Source organism: Camarhynchus parvulus, unplaced genomic scaffold (assembly GCF_901933205.1).
Source record: "Camarhynchus parvulus unplaced genomic scaffold, STF_HiC, whole genome shotgun sequence".
NCBI classification, from domain to species: domain Eukaryota; kingdom Metazoa; phylum Chordata; class Aves; order Passeriformes; family Thraupidae; genus Camarhynchus; species Camarhynchus parvulus.
The window spans coordinates 161,006-180,741 of NW_022148457.1; the positions used below are offsets into that span (position 1 = coordinate 161,006).

At 60.9% G+C, this 19,736-nt stretch overlaps 1 protein-coding gene across 1 annotated transcript in view; it reads left to right on the forward strand.

Annotated features, from left to right (window-relative positions):
• XAB2 (XPA binding protein 2) overlaps nucleotides 1-18,740 on the forward strand; it is a 33,952-nt gene extending 15,212 nt beyond the window's left edge. The window contains exons 12-22 of the mRNA XM_030970525.1: nucleotides 2,597-2,748; nucleotides 4,007-4,126; nucleotides 6,251-6,388; nucleotides 9,748-9,879; nucleotides 11,097-11,210; nucleotides 13,087-13,249; nucleotides 14,009-14,175; nucleotides 14,433-14,480; nucleotides 15,791-15,913; nucleotides 16,653-16,824; nucleotides 18,601-18,740. Coding sequence (XP_030826385.1) covers nucleotides 2,597-2,748; nucleotides 4,007-4,126; nucleotides 6,251-6,388; nucleotides 9,748-9,879; nucleotides 11,097-11,210; nucleotides 13,087-13,249; nucleotides 14,009-14,175; nucleotides 14,433-14,480; nucleotides 15,791-15,913; nucleotides 16,653-16,824; nucleotides 18,601-18,731 — 1,460 coding nt within the window. The 3' untranslated portion in view covers nucleotides 18,732-18,740. The remainder of the gene's footprint in view (nucleotides 1-2,596; nucleotides 2,749-4,006; nucleotides 4,127-6,250; nucleotides 6,389-9,747; nucleotides 9,880-11,096; nucleotides 11,211-13,086; nucleotides 13,250-14,008; nucleotides 14,176-14,432; nucleotides 14,481-15,790; nucleotides 15,914-16,652; nucleotides 16,825-18,600) is intronic.
• The last annotated feature ends 996 nt before the right edge of the window (nucleotides 18,741-19,736 follow it).

The following is a 19,736-nucleotide window of genomic DNA, read 5'->3' on the forward strand; positions in this document are numbered from 1 at the left end:
AAAACCCCCAAAAATGGGCAGGCACAGCTGGGACAGGACCAGGACAGTGAGAGAGACCCTAAAAATTGGGGAAAAACCCCAAAAATGGGCAGGGAAACCAAAAATGGGGGAGAAACCCCAAAATTGGGCAGGGACAGCTGGGACAGGACCAGGACGGTGAGAGGGACCCCAAAAACCGGGGAGAAATCCCAAAAATGGGCAGGAAAACCCAAAATGGGCAGGAAACCCCAAAAATGGGGGGGAAACACCAAAAACGGGCAGGGAACCCCAAAAATGGGCAGGCACAGCTGGGACAGGGCCAGGATGGCGAGAAACGCCCCAAAAACGGGGGAGAAGCCCCAAAAACGGGGGAGAAACCCCAAAAATGGGCAGGGACAGATGGGACAGGGCCAGGACAGTGAGAGAGACCTCAAAAATGGGGAAAAACCCCAAAAAAGTGGGGAAATCCCAAAATGGGCAGGGAAACCAAAAATGGGCAGGGACAGTTGGGACAGGGCCAGGATGGTGAGAAATGCCCCAAAAATTGGGGACAACCCCAAAAATTGGCAGGCACAGCTGGGATGGGGCCAGGACGGTGAGAGACACCCCAAAAATGAGCAGGAAATCCCAAAAATGGGCAGGGAACCCCAGAAATGGGGGGGAAACACCAAAAACGGGCAGGGAACCCCAAAAACCGGCAGGCACAGCTGGGATGGGGCCAGGACGGTGAGAGGGACCCCAAAAACCGGGGAGAAACCCCAAAAATGGGCAGGGACAGATGGGACAGGGCCAGGACAGTGAGAGAGACCCCAAAAATTGGGGAGAAACCCCAAAAATGGGGGAGAAACCCCAAAAATGGGCAGGGAACCCCAGAAATGGGCAGGAAACCCCAAAAATTGGGGAGAAACCCCAAAAATGGGCAGGAAAACCCAAAATGGGCAGGAAACCCCAAAAATGGTGGGGAAACACCAAAAACGGGCAGGGAACCCCAAAAATGGGCAGGCACAGCTGGGACAGGGCCAGGATGGCGAGAAACGCCCCAAAAACGGGGGAAACACCCCAAAAACGGGCAGGGAAACCAAAAATGGGCAGGGACAGCTGGGACAGGGATGGGACGGTGAGAGAGACCCCAAAAATGGGGAGGGAACACCAAAAATGGGGGAGAAACCCCCAAAATGCGGGGGAAACCCCAAAAATGGGGGAGAAACCCCAAAAATGGGCAAGGAACCCCAGAAATGGGCAGGAAACCCCAAAATGGGCAGGAAAACCCAAAATGGGCAGGAAACCCCAAAAATGGGGGGGAAACACCAAAAACGGGCAGGGAACCCCAAAACTGGCAGGGACAGCTGGGACAGGGATGGGACGGTGAGAGACACCCCAAAAATGGGGGGAAAACCCCAAAAACGGGGGAGAAACCCCAAAAATGGGCAGGGAAACCAAAATTGGGCAGGGACAGCTGGGACAGGGCCAGGATGGTGAGAGAGACCCCAAAAATGGGGGAAAAACCCCAAAAATGGGCAGGCACAGCTGGGACAGGACCAGGACGGTGAGAGGGACCCCAAAAACCGGGGAGAAACCCCAAAAATGGGCAGGGAAACCCAAAATGGGCAGGAAACCCCAAAAATGGGGGGGAAACACCAAAAAATGGGCAGGGAACCCCAAAACTGGCAGGGACAGCTGGGACAGGGCCAGGACAGGGACAGACACCCCAAAAACGGGGGAGAGACCCCAAAATTGGGCAGGGACAGCTGGGACAGGGGCAGGACGGTGAGAGGGACCCCAAAAATGGGGGAAAAACCCCAAAACCAGGCAGGGACAGCTGGGCTAGGGCCAGGACGGTGAGAGAGACCCCAAAAACGGGGGAAAAACCCCAAAAATGGGGGAAACCCCAAAAACGGGCAGGGAAACCAAAAATGGGCCAGGGCACCCCAAAACTGTGGGGGGCACCCCTCTGCCTGAGGTGCTCCTGTGTTCCCGTGTCCTCTGTGACCCCTGTGACCCTGTGTGACCCCTGTGTGACCCTGTGTGACCCACGTCACCTCTCTGACCCTGTGTGACCCTGTGTGACCCCTGTGTCACCTCTCTGACCCTGTGTCACCTCTCTGACCCCGTGTGACCCTGTGTCACTCTGTGTCACCTCTCTGTCCCCGTGTCCCCGCAGAGGAGGTGGAGCTGGAGCTGCGCCCGGCGTTGACGCCTGATGGCGCTGTGCCCGCGCTGTCCCTGTGTCCCCTGACCCTGTGTCACTCTGTGTCACCTCTCTGACCCTGTGTGACCCTGTGACCCCCATGTCACCCTGTGTCACCTCTCTGACCCTGTGTGACCCCTGTGACACTGTCCCCGTGTCCCCTGACCCTGTGTCACTCTGTGTCACTCTGTGTCACTCTGTGTCACTCTGTGTCACCTCTCTGACCCTGTGTGACCCCGTGACACTGTCCCCGTGTCCCCTGACCCTGTGTCACTCTGTGTCACTCTGTGTCACCCTGTGTCACCTCTCTGACCCTGTGTGACCCCCGTGACACTGTCCCCATGTCCCCTGACCCTGTGTGACCCCTGTGTCACTCTGTGTGACCCCTGTGTGACCCTGTGTCACCTCTCTGTCCCCGTGTCCCCGCAGAGGAGGTGGAGCTGGAGCTGCGCCTGGCCCGCTTCGAGCGCCTGATGGCGCGGCGGCCGCTGCTGCTCAACAGCGTGCTGCTGCGCCAGAACCCGCACAACGTGCACGAGTGGCACAAGAGGGTGGCCCTGCACCAGGGACAGCCCGACAAGGTCAGGGGACACCGCGGGGACACCGCGGGGGGGACACCGGGGGTTATGGGGTGCGGGGTTTGGGGGGCCGGGTGGTGGCATTGCGGTGACTGTGCTGTGCCCTGGCTGTGCCTGTGTCCCCCCTGTCCCCAGTGTCCCCAGTGTCCCCAGTGTCCCCAATGTCCCCTGGCTGTCCCCACTGTCCCCAATGTCCCCAGTGTCCCCCCATGTCCACCATGTCCCCCACATCCCCAGTGTCCCCCTGTCCCTCAATGTCCCCTGCTGTCCCCATGTCCCCAGTGTCCCCTGGCTGTCCCCAGTGTCCCCTAACTATCCACTGCTATTCCCAATGTCCCCTGCTGCCCCCCATGTCCCCATGGCCCCAATGTCCCCAATGTCCCCAATGTCCCCATGTCCCCCATGCCCCCAGTGTTCCCTGCAGTCCCCTGGCTGTCCCCTCACTGTCCCCTGACTGTCCCACTGTCCCCAATGTCCCCAGTGTCCCCTGGCTGTCCCCAATGTCCCCTGGCTGTCCCCTGGCTGTCCCCAATGTCCCCTGGCTGTCCCCAATGTCCCCTGATGTCCGTTTGTCCCTCTGTCCGTCCCAGATCATCCAGACGTTCATGGAGGCCGTGCGCACGGTGGATCCCCAGCGCGGCCCGTGACTGTCCCCAATGTCCCCTGGCTGTCCCCAATGTCCCCTGGCTGTCCCCAATGTCCCCTGACTGCCCCCTGACTGTCCCCAATGTCCCCTGGCTGTCCCCAGTGTCCCCTGGCTGTCCCCTGGCTGTCCCCTGGCTGTCTCCTGGCTGTCCCCTGGCTGTCCCCAATGTCCCCAGTGTCCCCTGATGTCCGTTTGTCCCCTCTCTGTCCGTCCCAGATCATCCAGACGTTCACGTAGGCCGTGCGCACGGTGGATCCCCAGCGCGGCCCGTGACTGTCCCCAATGTCCCCAGTGTCCCCAATGTCCCCTGACTGTCCCCTGACTGTCCCCAATGTCTCCTGGCTGTCCCCAATGTCCCCTGGCTGTTCCCTGACTGTCCCCAATGTCTCCTGGCTGTCCCCAGTGTCCCCTGACTGTCCCCTGATGTCCGTTTGTCCCTCTGTCCGTCCCAGATCATCCAGACGTTCACGGAGGCCGTGCACACGGTGGATCCCCAGCGCGGCCCCTGGCTGTCCCCCTGTCCCTGGCTGTCCCCCTGTCCCTGGCTGTCCCCAATGTCCCCTGGCTGTCCCCAATGTCCCCTGATGTCCCCTGATGTCCCTCTGTCCGTCCCAGATCATCCAGACGTTCACGGAGGCCGTGCGCACCGTGGATCCCCAGCGCGCCACCGGCCGCCCCCACGAGCTCTGGGTCGCCTTCGCGCGCTTCTACGAGGACAACGGGCAGCTGGACGACGTGAGCTGGGCGCACCCCAAAACCCACCCGGGGGCACCCCAAACCCTGAGGGACACCCCAAAACCCACCTGGGGGCACCCCAAATCCTGAGGGACACCCCAAAACCCACCTGGGGGCACCCCAAACCCTGAGGGACACCCCCAAATCCTGCATGGGACCCCTGAACCCTGAGGGACACCCCAAAACCCACCTGGGGGCACCCCAAACCCTGAGGGACACCCCAAAGCCCACCTGGGGGCACCCCAAATCCTGCATGGGACCCCAAAACCCACCTGGGACCCCCAAACCTTTAGGGACACCCCAAAACCCACCCGGGGGCACCCCAAACCCTGAGGGACACCCCAAAACCCACCCGGGGGCACCCCAAACCCTGAGGGACACCCCCAAATCCTGCATGGGACCCCAAAACCCACCTGGGACCCCCAAACCTTTAGGGACACCCCAAAACCCACCTGGGGGGCACCCCAAACCCTGAGGGACACCCCAAATGCTGCATGGGACCCCTGAACCCTGAGGGACGCCCCAAAACCCACCTGGGGGCACCCCCACATCCTGAGGGACATCCCCAAATGCTGCATGGGACCCCCAAATCCTGAGGGACACCCCAAAACCCATCTGGAACACCCCAAACCCACCTGGGACCCCTGAACCCTGAGGGACACCCCCAATTCCTGCATGGGACCCTGAACCCTGAGGGACGCCCCAAAACCCACCTGGGACACCCCAAACCTGGGGATATCCCAAACCTGGGGGGCCCCAAATTCTGGGGGACACCAAAATCCTGAGGGACACCCCCAAATCCTGCCTGGGACCCCTGAACCCTGAGGGACGCCCCCAAAACCCATCTGGAACACCCCAAACTCACATGGGACCCCCAAACCTGGGGGACGCCCCAAAATCCACCTGGGACCTCCAAATCCTGAGAGACCCCAAAATCCTGAAGGACCCCTAAACCTGGGGGACACCAAATCCTGAGGGACACCCCCAGACCTGGGGGACATCCCCAGAATCCTGAGGGACACCCCCAAACCTGGGGGACACCCCCAAATCCTGCATGGGACCCCTGAACCACCCGGGTGCAGTTCCTATGGATGTCCCCAGTGATGTCCCCAGTGTCCCCAGGCCAGGTCCATCCTGTCCCTGTGTCCCCAGTGATGTCCCCATTGTCCCCAATGTCCCCATTGTCCCCATTGTCCCCATTGTCCCCAGTGTCCCCAATGTCCCCAATGTCCCCACTGTCCCCAGGCCAGGTCCATCCTGTCCCGCGCCACCCGGGTGCGGTTCCTGTTGATGTCCCCAGTGTCCCCAATGTCCCCAATGTCCCCACTGTCCCCAGGCCAGGTCCATCCTGTCTCTGTGTCCCCAATGATGTCCCCATTGTCCCCATTATCCCCAATGTCCCCACTGTCCCCAGGCCAGGTCCATCCTGTCCCTGTGTCCCCAGTGATGTCCCCATTGATGTCCCCAGTGTCCCCATTGATGTCCCCACTGTCCTCAGGCCCGGTCCATCCTGTCCCGTGCCACCCAGGTGCGGTTCCTGTCGATGTCCCTATTGTCTCCAGTGATGTCCCCAATGTCCCCACTGTCCCCAGGCCCGGTCCATCCTGTCCCAATGTCCCTGATGTCCCCAGTGATGTCCCCAATGTCCCCATTGATGTCCCTAGGCCAGGTCCATCCTGTCCCTGTGTCCCCAGTGATGTCCCCCATGATGTCCCCAATGTCCCCAATGTCCCCAGACCAGGTCCATCCTGTCCCAATGTCCCCAATGTCCCCATTGATGTCCCCAATGTCCCCAGACCAGGTCCATCCTGTCCCAATGTCCCCAATGTCCCCAATGTCCCCAGTGTCCCCAGGCCATGTCCATCCTGTCCCGTGCCACCCGGGTGCGGTTCCTGTTGATGTCCCCAATGGTGTCCCCAATGTCCCCAGTGATGTCCCCAGGCCAGGTCCATCCTGTCCCTGTCCCAATGTCCCCAATGATGTCCCCAATGATGTCCCCACTGTCCCCATTGATGTCCACAATGATGTCCCCAGTGATGTCCCCAGGCCAGGTCCATCCTGTCCCTGTCCCAGTGTCCCCATTGGTGTCCCCATTGTCCCCAGTGTCCCCATTGATGTCCCCAGGCCCGGTCCATCCTGTCCCGTACCCGCGCCACCCGGGTGCGGTTCCGTCGGGTCGAGGACCTCGCCGCCGTCTGGTGCGAGTTCGGGGAGCTGGAGCTGCGGCACCAGCGGCACCAGGAGGCGCTCGCCGTGCTGAGGGTGAGGGGCACCCCGAAAAGGGGAACCCCGAAAATGGGGAACCCCGAAAATGGGGAACCCTGAAAATGGGGAACCCTGAAAATGGGGAACCCCGAAAATGGGAACCCCGAAATGGGGAACCCTGAAAATGGGGAACCCTGAAAATGGGGAACCCAAAAATGGGGAACCTAAAAATGGGGGAACCCAAAATGGGGAACCCTGAAAATGGGGAACCCCGAAAATGGGGAACCCCAAAAATGGGGAATCATGAAAATGAGGAATGCAAAAATGGGGAACCCGAAAATGGGGAACCCCCAAAATGAGGAACCAAAAATGGGGAACCCCAAAAATGGGGAACCCGAAAATCAGGAACCCCTGAAAATGAGGAACCCTGAAAATGGGGAATCATGAAAATGGGGAACCCAAAAAATGGGGAACCCCGAAAATGGGGAATCAAAAATGGGGAATCAAAAAATGGGGAACCCCGAAAATGGGGAACCCGAAAATGGGGAACCCTGAAAATGAGGAATGCAAAAATGGGGAACCCCAGAAATTGGGAACCCTGAAAGTGGGGAACCCCAAAAATGGGGAACCCCTGAAAGTGGGGAATGCAAAAATGGGGAATCAAAAAATAGGGAACCCGAAAATGGGGAACCCTGAAAATGGGGAATCCAAAAACGGGGAACCCCAAAACAGGGAATCCCAAAAATGGGGAATCCTGAAAATGGGGGACCCTGAAAATGGGGAACCCGAAAATGGGGAACCCAAAAAAATGGAGAACCCGAAAATGGGGAACCCCAAAAAAATGGGGAACCCCAAAAAGGGGAACCCCGAAAATGGGGAACCCCGAAAATGAAAATGGGGAACCCCAAAAATGGGGAATCCAAAAATGGGGAATCCTGAAAATGGGGAATCCAAAAATGGGGAATCCAAAAATGGGGAACCCAAATAACGGAGACCCCGAAAATGGGGAAACCCAAAACCAGGCACCCCAAAAATGAGGCATCCCAAAAAACAGACACCCCAAAAATGAGGCATCCCAAAAACCGGGCACCCTGAAAATGGGGCACCCCAAAAATGGGGGGACCCAAAAAACATGGTGCCTCAAAAATGGGGGAATCCCAAAAATTTGGCACCCCTAAAATGGGCACCCCAAAAACGGGGCTGCCCCAAAAACGGTGAACCCCAGAAACAGGGAACCCCCCTTCTTTTCCATTTTCCCCTTTTTTTCCCATTTTTTCCCTTTTCCCCTCTTTGTTCCCCATTTTCCCCCCTATTTTTCCCATTTTTATCCCCTTCCCCTTTTTTTGCCCTTTTTTTCCCCTTTTTTCCCCCTTTCTCCTCCTTCCCCCCCTTTTCCCCCATTTTCCCAAATTTTTCCCTTTTTACCCATTTCCCTCCCTCTTTTTTCCCCAATTTTTTCCACTTTTCCCCCTTCCCCTCTTTTTCCTCTCTTTTCCCCCTTTTTCCCATTTTTGCCCCTTTTCCTCCCCTTACCCCCTTTTTACCCCCTTTTTATTCTCCTTTCTCCTTTTCCCCCTCTTTTTTCCTATTTTTCCCCTTTTTCCTCATTTTTCTTTCGCCCCTTTCCCAACTTTTTCTCCCATTTTTTTTCCTTTCTCCCCTTTCCCCCCCATTTTCTTCTCTGTTTTCCCTCCTTTTCCTCTTTTTTCCTCAGTTTTTTCCCATTTTCCCTCTTTTTCCCATTTTTATCCCCTCTGCCCCATTCTTCCCCCTTTTTCTCTTCTCCTTTCCCCCTTTTTCTCCCTTTTCCCCTTTTCCTCCCATTTCCCCCTTTTCTTCTCTCTTTTTTCCTATTTTTCCCTTTTTTGTTTAATTTTTGCCGTTTTCCCCCCATTTTCTTCCTTCCCCCCTTTTCTCCCCTTTTTCCCTGTTTTTCCTCAGTTTTCTCCCATTTCCCCATTTTGCCCCATTTCCCCCTTTTCCACATTTTCCTCATTTCCCCATTTTCACCGTTTCCCCTATTTTCCCTTTTCCCCCATTTCCCCTATTTTCCCTTTTCCCCCATTTTCACCCATTTTTCCCCGTTTTCCCATTCCCCCATTTACCCCCATTTTCCTAATTTTCCCCATTTTCCCAATCTTCCCCATTTCCCCCATTCCCCATTTCCCCCATTCCCCATTTCCTCCATTTCCCCAATTCCCCCATTTTCACAATTTCCCCATTTTCACAATTTCCCCCTTTCCCCCCATTTCCCCCCCATTTTCCCCATTTTCCCCCATTCCCCCTTTTCCTTTTCCCCCCCATTTTCCCAAAATTTCCCCATTTTCCCCATTTCCCCCAATTTTCCCCATTCCCCAATTTTCCCCCATTTTCCCCATTCCCCCCATTTTTCCTATTCCCCCAATTTCCCAAATTTCCGCCCATTTTCCCATTTTCCCCCATTTTCCCCATTCCCCATTTCCTCTATTTCCCCATTTTCCCCATTTTCACAATTTCCCCATTTCCCCCATTTCCCCATTTTCCCCATTCCCCCTTTTTCCCCATTTCAAATTTTCCCCATTTTCCCCATTTCCCCCATTTTCATTCCCCAATTTCCCCATTTTCCCCTTTTCCCCCAATTTTCCCCATTCCCCAATTTCCCCCCATTTTCCCCATTCCCCCATTTTTCCTCATCTTCACCATTTCCCCCATTTCCCCATTTCCCCTAATTTCCCCATTTTCACCGTTTTCCCCCCATTACCCCCATTTTCCTCCCATTTCCGCCCATTTTTCCCCATTTCTCCAATTTTCCCCCATTTTCCCCATTTTCACTGTTTTCCCCCATTTCCCAATTTTCCCCCTTTTCCCCTTTTGCCCCATTTTCCCAATTTCCCCCCATTTCCCCCATTCCCTCATTTTCCCATTTTCCCCATTCCCCCATTATTCCCCCATCTACACAATTTCCCCCTTCTCCCCTCATTTCCCCATTTCCCCCATTTTTTCCCATTTCCCCATTTTTACCATTTCCCCCCATTTCCCCATTTTTCCCATTTTTTTTTCCCCTTTTCCCCATTTTCCCCTTTTCCCCATTCCCCTTTTCCCTCCTTTTTCCTTTTTTCCCCATTTCCCCTTTCCCCATTTTTTTCCCAATTTCCCCCTTCTCCCCATCCCCATTTCCTCATTTTTACCATTTGCCCTTCTTTCCCCATTTCCCCATTTCCCCTATTTTTTCCCATTTCCCCATTTTCCCCATTTCCCCCATTTCCTCCATTTCCTCATTTTCCCCATTTCCCCCATTTTCCCCATTTCCCCCATTTCCCCATTTCCCCATTTCCCCATTTCCCCATTTTCCCCATTTCCCCATTTTCCCCATTTCCCCATTTTTACCATTTTCCCCATTTCCCCATTTTTACCATTTTCCCCCGTTTTTCCCCCAGAAAGCCACAGCGCTGCCCTCCCGCCGGGCCGAGTACTTCGACAGCTCGGAGCCCGTGCAGAACCGGCTCTACAAAAACCTGAGGGTGTGGGCCATGCTGGCCGACCTGGAGGAGAGCCTGGGCACCTTCCAGGTGGGCACCTGGGCACACCTGGGCACACCTGGGTACAGCTGGGCACACCTGGGGACACCTGGGGACACCTGGGGATACACCTGGGGACAGGGACACACACCTGGGCACACACCGGGGCACACCTGGGTACACCTGGGGACAGGGACACACACCTGGGCACAGCTGGGTACACCTGGGGACAGGGACACACACCTGGGTACACCTGGGCACACCTGGGGACAGGGACACACAGGGATGGGTGTGGGCCATGCTGGCCGACCTGGACGAGAGCCTGGGCACCTTCTAGGTGGGCACCTGTGGGTACCTGGGCACACCTGGGGCACCTGGGGACACCTGGGGGACACCTGGGGACATCGGACTGGGCATGGGGGACGCTGCTGGCTGTGGGTGACACCTGGGTGGCCTCAGGGGCACACCTGGGGACACTGCTGGCTGTGGGGGCACACCCGGGTGGCCTCAGGGCACACCTGGGGACACTGCTGGCTGTGGGTGACACCCGGGTGGCCTCAGGGCACACCTGGGGACACTGCTGGCTGCGGGGCACACCCGGGTGGCCTCAGGGGACACCTGGGGACACTGCTGGCTGCGGGGCACACCTGGGCACGTGGGGTTGGCGTGGGGACAGCGCGTGCCCGTGCCCCCAGTGTGTCCGGGGGTGCTGGGCGTGGCTGTGACCTGGCTGTCCCCTCTGTCCCCATGTCCCTCTCTCTGTCCCCATGTCCTGTGTCCCTCTGTCCCCGTGTCCCTGTATCCCCATGTCTGCTCTGTGCCTGTCCCTGTGTCCCCATCCCTGTCCCCTGTCCCTGTCCCCATGTCCCCATGTCCCTCTGTCCCCCTGTCCCTCTATCCCCATGTCCTCGTGTCCCCATGTCCCTCTGTCCCTGTCCCCATGTCCCGTGTCCCCATGTTCCCTGTCCTCGTGTGTCCCCGTGCCCGCTCTGTCCCTGTCCTTGTGTCCCCATCCCCATCCATGGTGTCCCCATGTCCCTGTCCCCTGCTGTTCCCCTGTCCCCTTGGTGTCCCCTGGTGTCCCCTGGTGTCCCTGTCCTGTCCCCATGTCCCCATGTCCCCTGCTGTCCCCCTGCTGTCCCCTGGTATCCCCCTGTCCCTTGCTGTCCCCTGCTGTCCCTGTCCTGTCCCCCTGTCCCCTGCTGTCCCCTGCTGTCCCTGTCCCCATCCCTGTCCCTGGCTGTCCCTGCTGTCCCCGGTGTCCCCAGTCCACCCGCAGTGTGTACGAGCGCATCCTGGACCTGCGCATCGCCACGCCCCAGATCGTCATCAACTACGCGCTGCTGCTGGAGGAGCACGGCCGCTTCGAGGACAGCTTCAAGGTGACATGGGGACACTGCAGGGACAATGGGGACATCCCCAGTCCCCACTGGGTCACTGGGGACAGCCAGGGACAAGGGGACAGCCAGGGACAGCCAGGGACACTGGGGGAGCTGGGGAGCACGGCCGCTTCAGGGACAGCTTCGAGGTCACATGGGGACACTGCAGGGACACTGCGAGACAGCCAGGGACACTGGGGACACTGCAGGGACACTGGGGACAGCTGGGGGATCTGGGACACTGCAGAGACAGCCAGGGACAATGGGGACAGCCAGGGACAGCTGGGGGACAGATAGGGACAGATGGGGACAGCAGGACACTGGGGACAGCCAGGGACACTGGGGACAGGGAAGCTGGGGGAGCACGGCCGCTTCGAGGGCAGCTTCAGGGTGACGTGGGGACACTGCAGGGACAGCTGGGGACAGTGAAGGGCACCTGGGACACTGGGGACACTCTTCTGAGCCACAGGGTCACTGTGGTGTCCCCAACACCTTCCCGGGGTGTCCCACCCAACTCCTCCACCACGGGGTGTCCCCATCCCCTCTCGGTGTCCCCAACCCCTGTCGGTGTCCCCAGTCCCTCTGTCCATGGGTGTGGCATTGTACTGTCCCTATGGAGACGCTGCCATGCCAATGTCCCCCATGTCCCCAATGTCCCCCAGGCCTACGAGCGCGGCATCGCGCTGTTCCTGTGGTGTCACCGTGTCCCCAATGTCCCCATGCTGATGTCCCCGATGTCCCCCCAGGCCGCGGCATCGCGCTGTTCCGCTGGTGGCACTGATGTCCCCAATGTCCCCATGCTGATGTCCCCAATGTCCCCCATGTCCCCAGTGTCCCCACAGGCCTACGAGCGCGGCATCGCGTGTTCCACTGGTGTCACCGTGTCCCCAGTGTCCCCATGCTGATGTCCCCAATGTCCCCCATGTCCCGCGGTGTGAGGCATGTACTGTCGCTGCATCGCGCTGTTCCACTGACGTCCCCAATGTCCCCATGTCCCCGCAGGCCTACGGCGGCGCTTCCTGGTGGCACTGATGTCCCCAATGTCCCCATGCTGATGTCCCCAATGTCCCCAATGTCCCCATGCTGATGTCCCCAGTGTCCCCATGCTGATGTCCCCATGTCCCCCACCTATGAGCCAGCACGCTGTTCCTGTGGGTCACCGCCCCAAGTCCCCATGCTGAGTCCCAAGCCCCATGCTATGTTCCCAATGTCCCCATGCTCTTCCCCAATCCCCATGTCCCCTAAGACAGCGCGGCATCGCACTGTTCCGCTGGTGGCACTGATGTCCCCAATGTCCCCATGCTGATGTTCCCAATGTCCCCAATGTCCCCCATGTCCCCGCAGGCCTACGAGCGCGGCATCGCGCTGTTCTGCTGGTGTCACCATGTCCCCAATGTCCCCATACTGATGTCCACAATGTCCCCGATGTCCCCACAGGCCTATGAGCGCAGCATCGCGCTGTTCCGCTGATGTCCCCAATGTCCCCATGCTGATGTCCCCACTGTCCCCTCAGGCATACGAGCACTGATGTCCCATGTCCCCATCCCCGATGTCCCCCGTGTCCCCCCAGGCCTACGGGCATCGGGCTGTTCCGCTGGCTGCCCCATATGCCCCAATGTCCCAATGTCCCCATGCTGATGTCCCCAATGTCCCCGATGTCCCCGCAGGCCTATGAGCCTGCAGCCCTGATGTCCCCATGTCCCCAATGTCCCCGATGTCCCCTATGCATCGCACGCTGTGATGTCCCCCATGTCCCCAATGTCCCCGATGTCCTGCAGGCCACTGCAGCGCGTGTTCGCTGATGTCCCCATGTCCCAATGTCCCGCCCCCGCAGGCTGAGCCGGCATCGCCGCTGTTGGCCATGTACATGTCCCCGCAGGCCTACGAGCGCGGCATCGCGCTGTTCCGCTGGCCGCACGTCGGGGACCTGTGGCTCACGTACCTGTCCAAGTTCGTTGCCCGTTACGGCGGCCGGAAGCTGGAGCGGGCCCGCGACCTCTTCGAGCAGGCGCTGGACGGGTGCCCCCCCCAGCACGCCAAGAGTAGGGACAGGGACAGGGGAGGGCACTGGGGACATCGGGGACATATGGGGGCATCGGGGACATGGGGGACATCGGGGACACTGGGGACATGGGGGGCATCGGGGACATGGGGGACATCGGGGACATGGGGGGCAGTGGGGACATGGGGGACATCGGGGACACTGGGGGCATGGGGGGGACATTGGGGGTGTTGGAGGCATTGGGGACATGGGGGGCATTGGGGGGATATGGGGACAGGGGAGGGCATTGGGGACATGGGGGGCAATTGGGACATTGGGGATATTGGAGGGGTACAGGGGACATTGGGGACATGGGGGGCAGTGGGGACATTGAGGGTGTTGGAGGCACTGGGGACATTGGGGACATTGGGACAGGGGAGGGCATTGGGGACACTGGGGACATGGGGGCCATCAGGGGCACTGGGGACATGGGGAGCAGTGGGGATATTGGGGATACTGGGGGCACTGGGGTCATTGGGGACATGGGGGCAGTGGGGGATATGGGGACATGGGGGGCAGTGGGGACATGAGGGGTATTGGGGACATGGGGGCAGTGGGGACATTGGGGGTGTTGGAGTCATTGGGGACACTGGGGACATGGGGACATCAGGGACATGGGGGCATTGGGGATGGGGGGCATTAGGGACACGACTGTCGCTGTCCCGTGTCCCCATGTCCCTGTGTCCCCGTGTCCCTGTCCCCTCACTGTCCCCTCCCTGTCTGTCCGTCTGTGGCCATCCGTGCCTCAACCACCCGCAAGACACTTGGGCGCGGCTGGAGGGCAGTTTGCGGCGGGACAGCAGGGGCAGTGCGCCCGAGCAGGGCCGGTTCCACATCTACCGCCGCCGCATCACCGGGGACGCGACACGCCGCCCCCATCTACCAGAGAGCCATCGAGGTACCCGCCTTGCACACCTGGGCACACACGTGGGCACACACCTGGACACACCTGGCACACCTGGGCACACACCTGGCACACCTGGGCACACACCTGGACACACCTGGCACACCTGGGCACACACCTGGCACACCTGGGCACACACCTGGCACACCTGGCACACACCTGACACACCTGGGCACACCTGGGCACACACCTGGGCACACCTGGCACACCTGGGCACACACCTGGCACACCTGGCACACACCTGACACACCTGGGCACACCTGGGGCTGGGGGCACTGAGCTCTTCGGGGTCACGCACACGCGCCCCATCTACCAGAGAGCCATCGAGGTGGGCACACCTGGCACACCTGGGCACACACCTGGGCACACCTGGGCACACCTGGGCACACACCTGGGGCTGAGGGCACTGAGCTTCGGGGTCACGCACACCGCCCCATCTACCAGAGAGCCATCGAGGTACCCACCTGGCACACCTGGGCACACCTGGGCACACCTGGGGCACCTGGACACACCTGGGGGCATAGGGGGCTACCCAGAGCTCTTTGGGGTCACCCACAGCTGTGGGCACAGGTGTGTACAGGTGGCAGTGGGGAACAGGTGGGCACAACTGGTCCCAGGTGGCACAGGAGGGTACAGGTGGCACATCTGGGCACAGGTGGCACTGGGAAGCACAGGTGTGTACAGGTGGCACAGGTGCGCACTGGGGACACAGGTGGGCACTGCTGGTCCCAGGTGTCTTAGCTGGGCACAGGGGGTCCAGGTGGGCATTGGGAGGCACAGGTGGGCACAGGTGGTGCCAGCTGTCCCAGGTGGTCCCAGCTGGTGCCAGGTGTCCCAGGTGGGCACTGGGAGGCACAGGTGGGCACAGGTGTGCCACTGTCGCTGTCCCCAGGTGCTGGGTGGCACAGCTGGTGCCAGGTGGGCAGGTGGTCAGGTGGCCAGGTAGCCCCACCCCGTCCCCAGGTGGTGGGTGCCAGGTGGGCGTGGGGGCACAGGGCACAGGGCACAGGGGGCCAGGTGTCCAGGTGTGCCCCACCGGGTGCTGGGTGGCACAGGTGGGCGGTGGGTGGCACAGGTGGGCACAGGTGGTGCCAGGTGTGCCAGGTGGTCCCAGCTGGTGCCAGGTGGGCACAGGAGGGCACAGGGAGGCACAGGTGGTGCCAGGTGTGGCAGTGTCGCTGTCCCCAGGTGCTGGGTGGCACAGGGGGGCACAGGTGGGCACAGGAGGGCACAGGTGGTGCCAGGTGTGCCAGGTGTGCCCCATCCCCAGGTGCTGGGTGGCACAGGTGGGCGGTGGGTGGCACAGGAGGGCACAGGTGGTACCAGGTGTGCCCCCGTCCCCAGGTGCTGGGTGGCACAGATGGGCAAGGTGGGAGGTGTGCCAGGTGTGCCCTGTCCCAGGTGCTGGATGGCACAGGTGGGCGGTGGGTGGCACAGGAGGGCACAGGTGGTACCAGGTGTGCCCCGTCCCCAGGTGCTGGGTGGCACAGGAGGGCACAGATGGGCACAGGTGGTGCCAGGTGTGCCAGGTGTGCCCTGTCCCCAGGTGCTGGGTGGCACAGGTGGGCGGTGGGTGGCACAGGAGGGCACAGATGGGCACAGGTGGTGCCAGGTGTGCCAGGTGTGCCCCGTCCCCAGGTGCTGGGTGACGACGCCGCGCGGGAGCTGTGCCTGCGCTTCGCTGACATGGAGTGCAAGCTGGGCGAGGTGGATCGGGCGCGCGCCATCTACACGTACTGCTCGCAGATCTGCGACCCGCGGGTGAGAGGGGACACTGGGGACACTGGGGACACACTGGGGACACACTGGGGACACTGGGGACACTGGGGGGACTGGGGACACACTGGGGACACTGGGGGGGACTGGGGACACACTGGGGACACTGGGGACACTGGGGGGGACTGGGGACACACTGGGGACACTGGGGACAGCCACTGCTCGCAGATCTGCGAACCGCGGGTGAGTGGGGACACTGGGGACACACTGGGGGGGACTGGGGACACTGGGGGGGACTGGGGACACTGGGGACAGCCACTGCTCGCAGATCTGTGACCCGCAGGTGAGAGTGGGGACACTGGGGACACTGGGGACACTGGGGACACATTGGGGACACTGGGGACACTGGGGGGGACTGGGGACACACTGGGGACACTGGGGACACACTGGGGACACTGGGGGGACTGGGGACACTGGGGACAGCCACTGCTCGCAGATCTGTGACCCGCGGGTGAGACTGGGGGGACTGGGAGGGACTGACCCTGTCCGTGTGTCCATCTGTCTGTCTGTCTGTCTGTCAGATCACGGGCAGTTTCTGGCAGGAGATGCTGACCCTGTCCATCTGTCTGTCAGATCACGGGCAGTTTCTGGCAGACCTGGAAGGAGTTTGAGATGCTGATGATGTCTGTCTGTCTGTCTGTCTGTCTGTCAGATCACGGGCAGCTTCTGGCAGGAGATGCTGATGATGTCTGTCTGTCTGTCTGTCTGTCTGTCTGTCTGTCAGATCACGGGCAGTTTCTGGCAGACCTGGAAGGAGTTTGAGATCCGCCACGGCAACGAGGACACCATCCGGGAGATGCTGCGGATCAAGCGCAGCGTCCAGGCCACCTACAACACGCAGGTGAACTTCATGGCCTCGCAGATGCTCAAGGTGTCGGGCAGCGCCACCGGCACAGGTACGGAAATGCCGGGGGGCACGGGGGGCACAGGTGTGGCACCATGGGGGGCACAGGTGTGGCACCATGGGGGGCACAGGTGTGGCACTGCCAGGGCACAGGTGTGGCACTGCCAGGGCACAGGGGGGCACAGGTGTGGCATCACGGGGGGCATAGGTGTGGCACAGGTACGGAAATGCCGGGGGGCACGGGGGGCACAGGTGTGGCACCATGGGGGGCACAGGGGGCACAGGTACAGAAATGCCGGGGGGGCACAGGTATGGCACAGGTGTGGCACCATGGGGGGCACAGGTGTGGCACTGCCAGGGCACAGGGGGCACAGGTACGGAAATGTCGGGGGGCACGGGGGGCACAGGTGTGGCACCACGGGGGGCACAGGTGTGGCACAGGTACGGAAATGCCGGGGGGGCACGGGGGGCACAGGTGTGGCACCATGGGGGGCACAGGTGATGGTACAGGTATGGCACAGGTACGGCACCAGGGGGCACAGGTGTGGCACTGCCAGGAGGGGTATGGGGGGCACAGGTGTGGCACCACAGGGGGCACAGGTGTGGCACAGGTACGGAAATGCCGGGGAGGCACGGAGGGCACAGGTGTGGCACCACGGGGGGCACAGGTGTGGCACAGGTACGGAAATGCCGGGGAGGCACGGGGGGCACAGGTGTGGCACCGCCAGGAGGGGTATGGGGGGCACAGGTGAGATTGGTACAGGTTATGGCACAGGTATGGCACCACGGGGGGCACAGGTGATGGTACAGGTACGGCACCAGGGGGTACAGGTACGGCACTGCCAGGAGGGGTATGGGGGGCACAGGTGAGTGGCACAGGTGTGGCACCATGGGGGGCACAGGTATGGCACAGGTACGGAAATGCTGGGGGGGCACGGAGGGGCACAAGTGAGGGGTACAGGTCAGGCAGTAGGGGGGCACGGGGGGCACAGGTGAGATTGGTACAGGTGTGGTACAGGTATGGCACCAGGGGGTACAGGTATGGCACTGCCAGGGCATGGGGGGCACAGGTGTGGCACCACCGGGGGGGCACAGGTCATGGTACAGGTATGGCACAGGTACAACAATGGGGGGGCACAGGGGGGCATGGGGAGGGCACAGGTAGTGCACAGGTGATGGTACAGGTACAGCAACGGGGGGCATGGGGGGCACAGGTATGGCACCGGGGGGGCACAGGTGAGAGGGGCACAGGTATGGCACCGGGGGGGCACAGGTGAGAGGGGCACAGGTATGGCACAGGTACGGCACCATGAGGGACATGGGGGGCACACGGGGGGGGTCCCAGAGGGGTCCTGGGGGAGCAGTGGGGGGGATCCATGGGAGGGTCCATGGGGGTCCATGGGGGGATCCATGGGGGGGTCCATGGGGATCCATGGGAGGGTCCATGGGGGGTCCATGGGGGGATCCATGGGGGTCCATGGGGATCCATGGGGGGTCCATGGGGGATCCATGGGGGATCCATGGGGGAGGATCCATGGGGATCCATGGGGGATCCATGGGGATCCATGGGGGGATCCATGGGGGGATCCATGGGGGGATCCATGGGGGGGATCCATGGGGGTCCATGGGGGATCCATGGGGGATCCATGGGGGGTCCATGGGGGGATCCATGGGGGATCCATGGGGGGGTCCATGGGGGGGATCCATGGGGTCATGGGGGTCCATGGGGGATCCATGGGGCATGGAGGGCTGGGGATCCATGGGGGTCCATGGGGGGTCCATGGGGGTCCCGGGGGTCCCGAGCCCCCTGACCCCCCCGGCCCGGCAGTGTCCGACCTGGCCCCGGGGCAGAGCGGCCTGGACGAGATGAAGCTGCTGGAGCAGCGCGCCGAGGCGCTGGCGGCCGAGGCCCAGCGGGACACGCCCCGCCCCGCCCAGCAGGTGCTGTTTGTCAGGTGAGACACGCCCTGCGCTGCCACGCCCACTGACACACCCACTGACACACCCACCCAACCCTGCCATGCCCACTGACACACCCACCTAACCCTGACACACCCGCGGACACACCCACCTAACCCTGCCACGCCCCCTGACACACCCACTGACACACCCACCTAACCCTGACACACCCACTGACACACCGACACGACCACTGACACACCCACTGACACACCCACCCAGCCCCGCCCAGCAGGGGCTGTTTGTCCGGTGAGACACGCCCACTGCCGTGGCCACGCCCACTGACATGGCCACACCCATTGACACACCCACCTAGCCCTGACACACCCACCCTGCCCAGCCACGCCCTGCCCCGCACATACTGGTTGTCAGGTGAGCCACGCCCATTGCCACGCCCACCTCCCTCTGCCACACCCACTGCCATGCCACACCCACCCTGCCCTGACACCCACACCCACTGCCACACCCACCTAACCCTGTCACACCCACCGCCATGGCCACACCCACCCCCATAGCCACACCCACCAAGCCACGCCCAGTCTGCCACGCCCATTTCACACAGCCCGAGGTGGGTGCTCCTTTGGGGTCTCCGTTTCTGCTCTGGGGGTGCAGCGTGACTTTGGGGTCCCAGTTCTGACTTTGGGGTCCCAGTTCTGATTTTGGGCTGTCTCTGTTCCCTGTCTCTGATTTTGGGGTGTTTCTCTTACTGATTTGGGGTTTCTGGGTGGTTTTGGGGTGCCAGTTCTGATTTTGGGGTCCTGGTGCTGATTTGGGGTCTCTATTTCTGATTTGGGGCCCCTGGGTGATTTTGGGGGTCTCTGTTTTGGATTTGGGGATCCCCAGGTGCTGATTTTGGGGTCCCAGTTCTGATTTTGGGGTGTCTCTGTTACTGAACTGGGGTTTCTGTTTCTGATTTGGAGTCTCTGGTGCTGATTTTGGGGTCCCAGTTTTGATTTTGGGATGTTTCTGTCTCTATTTGTGGTTTGGGGTCTCTGGGTGGTTTTG